This window comes from Diadema setosum, chromosome 7 (assembly GCF_964275005.1).
Source record: "Diadema setosum chromosome 7, eeDiaSeto1, whole genome shotgun sequence".
Classification (NCBI taxonomy): Eukaryota; Metazoa; Echinodermata; class Echinoidea; order Diadematoida; family Diadematidae; genus Diadema; species Diadema setosum.
In genome coordinates, this window is record NC_092691.1 from 24248694 (window position 1) to 24252276 (window position 3583).

The 3583-nt window shown below is 40.9% G+C and overlaps 1 protein-coding gene across 1 annotated transcript in view; it reads left to right on the forward strand.

The window, feature by feature from the left end:
- Positions 1 to 2945, forward strand: part of LOC140231040 (ras-like protein family member 12) — a 74386-nt gene extending 71441 nt beyond the window's left edge. Inside the window, exons 3-5 of the mRNA XM_072311195.1 lie at positions 270 to 343; positions 1464 to 1654; positions 2609 to 2945. Of these exons, the coding sequence (XP_072167296.1) occupies positions 270 to 343; positions 1464 to 1654; positions 2609 to 2945 (602 nt within the window). The remainder of the gene's footprint in view (positions 1 to 269; positions 344 to 1463; positions 1655 to 2608) is intronic.
- Positions 2946 to 3583: the final 638 nt, after the last annotated feature.

Below are 3583 nucleotides of genomic sequence, written 5' to 3' on the forward strand. Positions count from 1 at the left end.
TACGGCGCACCTTGTTGTCTGAACAAACAGGACTTCTTTGATCCCAGTCGCCATGGCAACGGATAGTGACGGGAGGCGCGATCGAGAAAGCTACCTTAATAGCTCGGCGGATTGCAAGATGGCGCGCACACTTCTCATGATAATCTATGTGATCAGCATTTTACCTTGACAATATTATCTGTTGTTGTTGCTTTTTTTCTGTCTCATTGATGTGCTGTATTTGCACTTTTGTGATTTTACTGTGTGTTCTTTTGTTTTCTGTCTTGCAGAAGGAACATATACCAAGCAAGATGTGGTCGACAATCAGACGGTTCTCATCAGTATCTGGGACACTGTAAACGAGGTAATATCCGGAAAAAACAAAAACAAAAAAACAAACAAAACGTTGTCATCTTCATCATCATCACTATAATATCGTCGTCGTCATGTCTTCACTGACAATAATTCTACATTTTCCCTTTCTTCCCTTCATTCTCTTCCTCATTCATTCATTCATTAATTTATTTGTTGCACGAGTTCTTTCGAATGCGTTTTAAATCTCCTCTTCACTTTTCCGACATGTTTAATTTTTCGTCACCCTCCCCTTGCCTCTCTTCTCTTTTCTCCTTCTCCTCTCCTACCTTTCATTCATCTTCTCCTTGCCCTCTTTCTTCTCTTTTTCTGATTCGTCTCAATTGCTGAAATTTCTTTAAACATTTACCCTTATTTTGCGCATCTGCTCAGCACTTTGGTAATAACAATGTTAACTAAACCTCAATTCGACGTGTTGGCTGCCGTGGTAGTTATTTTTAGAAACCATTGATAAACAAATAAAATGAATAAATAAATGAAGATGCAAGGCCGCCACCAACGAGAGTAATGAGACAGCTAGGTGGACAACGAGGAGAAAGAAGCAAACAAAGTCCCTTTGAAAATCACTTCAGATAGTCGTTGATTTTAAAAGCCAACACCCTCCAAACGAAATAATTCAAGACATGATGTGATTCATTTGATTTTTATAGGAAAACAACTTTTTGGATACACTGATATCGATGTTTTGGTGTATTGCAGCATTTGCCCCAATGACAAAACTCCAGTCTTCTGTGAATTTCAAGTGGGCACAATAGCTCAAAGAGAGGACGAGAGGGAGTACTTATTTCGCATTTTTGCATGGTTGAATTCTTAGCTGATGAGATATAAAGTTCTCGCTAAACGAACCATCAAAAGTAAAAAGTCGTTTACATGTTATGTGTGGTTAGAGCTTCCACGAAGCAGACACGACAAACATGACCAAACGGCAATATCACGGAACATCGTATTGTTAGCTGTTTCAGCCATATAAATATGCCGGCATCATTTTCTGCTATGTCATCCCATTACTGAAAACTTGATCATGCAAAAAGTGACTATAATGTGTTATATAATACGTATAGTGTCAATGTGATATAAGCTCCGATCTTATGTTTTCCATCTCGTGTTAACAGGATGCCGAGAGTCTGGGTCGATACGTGACATGGGCCGACTGCCTGGTGGTCGTCTACAGCATCACCAGCAAGCAGAGTTTCCAGCAAGCCAAAGAACTTCTACAGGAGCTCACTGAGTTCCAGAAAGCGCGGGAAACCCACGAACTTCCTATCGTGTTGCTGGGCAACAAGAACGAGATGGAAAGATACAGGTCAGCCCACTGTGGAAGCAAGGATAATTACTTTTCGCCTTGGTTATACGGTGTCGACTGACGTACACCCTCTCAAAAGGACAATTATTAACTCAAGCTGCATGAATTCAAGAGCATTCGACAATCAAAATTAGTCAACATGCCTGAAATTGCGCTAATGAAGGACATTGTTGAGTATCAATAACGTTATTCTCTAACACTTGAAAAGGAACGATTATACTATGGCTTTGTGGATTCATTACAGTTGTGCTTGCACATGAACGCGATGTTTTTATCAAACATAATTTAAACTTTGACATGATGCATCTACAAGAAAATACATGTCTTTTCACTTCATTGCTACACGAAAAATCAAGCGATACTGTGTAAAAATTCAATCTGCCATAGGTATATCCACTCGGTCTGTTCCGTATTGTGTATCTTGTCGGATATCAAGACTTAAATCAATAAGGTCAATGTACCTCTAGAAGATTTCGAGCACTGAAGTTTTTTTTTAAGTAAGCACCATGCACATGCCGCTTTTTGTGAGGAATAAACCATGCAAGGAATGGAACATACAATAAAGAGAGCGAGGAAAGGAGTCTCAATCACAAGTAGGCCTAACAGTTGAAATTTTATTTTAGAAGATGTAACAGATTGGAAAATTAGCTTCTCCTGTTGGTTATGTTGAAAAACCATGCGTGTGGATATGCTATCAAAGTTTAACATTTTTCCTCTTCCTGTTTTTCCTTTTCCACCCTCCTCCTCCTCCTCCTCTTCTTCTTCTTCTTCTTCTTCTTTTTCTTCTTCTTCTTCTTCTTCGTCTTCTTTTCTTCTCGTTCGTCTTTTTCTTCGTCTTCTTTTCTTCTTCTTCATCTTTTTCTTCTCCTTCGTCTTCTAACTCTCTTTTTTCATTCTTCTCTTCCTCTTGGTCTTTCGTCTTCATCATCTTCCCCTCCTTTTTCTCCTCCTCAGACAAGTCAGCAAGCTCGATGGGGGCGCTCTTTCAACGCAGTACGCTTGCTCCTATCACGAGGTGTCCGCAGCAGGCGACTACGAAGACGTGGAACACGTCTTCCACGAAACTGTGCGAGAGGTACGGCGCGAGGCGGAGCGACACATGCCCCTCAAGCCGCTGTTCATAGAGGAGAAACCCGTGTCAGTGACGGACGGTGGCAGCACGCACGGAAGCCCGCACGGTCATCACGCGCGGAACAAACTGGCCACGCCAAAGGCTCCGCGGGTAGTGCCGAAAAGGACGGTCTCGAGTTTCAAGTTTTTCAATAAAGGCTTCAAAATATTTTCACAATGATTGAGCGTTCCTGATAAACTGCAAGACTTGCTGTTTCGCTCTCCTGTAAGATCATGATAATTTATTTGAATACAATGTGATGCTTGAAAGTTACTCATTTTGCCGTCCTCGTTGGCGTCGGAAGCACCTCGTTCGGAGACAATGAACTTGAAGCAGCCAGAAACGTCTGTCCAGAGCGCAAGGTTAAAACGTCAGCCCTCAGGATCTACGCTAGGAACACGAAGTCTCATTTGTGTGTCTTATTTCATGTAACAAATCAAGCGAGGACTCATCGATAACTAACATCTACTATAAAGTGGGCTACGAGGGAAGGCAATCGACATCCCGATGACATTTGAACCAACTAACCAAGGAGTTTATCATCAAGGAATCGACATGCATATATTTATTATGTCTGATATGTACGCAGCTCTAATGACGCAGAGAGAAAACTGATGCGATGGTGGTGGTTTTATGATCTTATCCTTAGCAAAGATTATGATGAAGTCTATAGTCCGCTGTAAAACAGTTTTTTTTTTCTGATACCAGCATTCAATTTTAGATCATTGCGTTCCCATTTACTTGTGAAGATTGTTTTAATTCAGTGCAGGTTCAGTTCAGTTGATTTATTTCAAACACTAATCATTAGTGTATAAGAA